At 37.8% G+C, this 1,575-nt stretch overlaps 1 protein-coding gene across 1 annotated transcript in view; it reads right to left on the reverse strand.

The window, feature by feature from the left end:
* LOC105547347 (glutamate dehydrogenase 1, mitochondrial-like) overlaps positions 1 to 1,575 on the reverse strand; it is an 11,353-nt gene that overhangs the window by 3,366 nt on the left and 6,412 nt on the right. The window contains exons 2-4 of the mRNA XM_011990891.1: positions 1,400 to 1,537; positions 1,174 to 1,311; positions 660 to 737 (exon numbers count right to left, since the gene is read on the reverse strand). Of these exons, the coding sequence (XP_011846281.1) occupies positions 660 to 737; positions 1,174 to 1,311; positions 1,400 to 1,537 (354 nt within the window). The remainder of the gene's footprint in view (positions 1 to 659; positions 738 to 1,173; positions 1,312 to 1,399; positions 1,538 to 1,575) is intronic.

The following is a 1,575-nucleotide window of genomic DNA, read 5'->3' on the forward strand; positions in this document are numbered from 1 at the left end:
TTGTTTGACTTATTAATCAATGAATGTTAATAATCTTTGGTTAGAGCCTCTTCTCTACCAGAAGTTCTCAGACTAAATGGCTTGCCCACCAACCAGTTGGATTGGACTGTCCACAGGGCCTCTCAGAAGACAGGATTCTTTCTCCTACCTAAGGGTAGCCCATTTCAGTCACATTAAATGTCTCAAGTGCTTTCAGCAAAGGGGGTTCTTTAAAATGCATCCCAAGCCCACACTAATTTCTAATAACTTTTTGGTGTAGACTAATGCTTACCTGCTAAAAAACCTGAGCATGTGTGCCTCATATTCGTTTTCTGAGTAAAGCCAGAAGGGGCACTTGAAATGCATAAGGTTAGGAATCATACAGAAAATCTTAGAACTTAAGTTAGAATAGTGTTTCTAACACAGCACACATTTCTATAACCAGACTCTTAAAAGGTTAAAGACATTCAGTAAAGATCGTGAAATTGGAATAAATGTTTAGATCACGGTGAAAAGTGACAGGCTTAGAATTAACCATGCTTCTACTATATTTTCTCAAAAGTGAAATAAAGATGAATTCACTAGAGCTTAGGAGACTAATAATTCCTCTCTTCCTCCAAATTCCTTGCAAAAGACAATTACTAAATACATATAAAGCTTAATCAATATAGATGACCCACTGGAATAACCATGTTTCTCTCCAGGAAGATCTTGTCCGCTTCTGGAGTTGTTGGCCCATTGGCACCTTCAGCAATGATCTGCAAGAGAGTCAGGAACATAGAAAAATGCCAACAACACCGTCAAATCCCCTCCACTGAGGGCAAGAGATGTGCATAAATGAACATGTGTTCATACGTGGGGAGAAGCACAGTTTCAGTTAAAATTAAATTAATAGAAGTTATTTTGCTCTGCAAAGTGTATAAAACTACCTTTTACTTTTCTATTTATCTAGGTTTTTTTTTTTTTTTACAGGAGTGTCAGGCAGATGCATTTTTTTGGTAATGGTTGCACAACTCTGTGCAGGAAGCTAAAAGCCATTAAATTATTTACTTTAAATGGGGGAAGTGTATGGTATGTGCAATATATGCCAATAAAGCTGCTAAAAAGAAAGAGAAAACTCAATCAGATTCTTCTATGACCCCCTGACGTCATTCACATTGAAAATGTTGGTTCCGGTTTCTATAATGTTGTCACCTTGGCTTTGACCCTGGGTGAGTTGGATTTGGTCAACTGCTTCTCACTGGCAGCTGGGATCAGTATGTCACAGTCGGCCTCCAAGATGCTTCTGTCATAGGGCTTTGCCTTGGGGAAGTCCAGAATGGACCCATGTTGCTGCCATTGATTGAAAATCACAATTAATAGCTGTACCAGAGTTTAAATGTTTATATTTAGTGTCTATGCCATAAAAATGTATTAATACCAATTTGAAGTCTTCCAGTTCCTTTGGGTCAATACCATCTGGATTCCATATACTCTCATTAGATTCACCAACAGCAATACATTTAGCACCAAAACGATGTAAATATCTCATAGAGTGTAGGCCCACGTTACCAAATCCCTGTAAAGAACAATTATCCATGACACAAAAATTAAAGT

The sequence above is a fragment of the Mandrillus leucophaeus genome, unplaced genomic scaffold (genome assembly GCF_000951045.1).
Source record: "Mandrillus leucophaeus isolate KB7577 unplaced genomic scaffold, Mleu.le_1.0 Scaffold388, whole genome shotgun sequence".
Lineage (NCBI taxonomy): Eukaryota > Metazoa > Chordata > Mammalia > Primates > Cercopithecidae > Mandrillus > Mandrillus leucophaeus.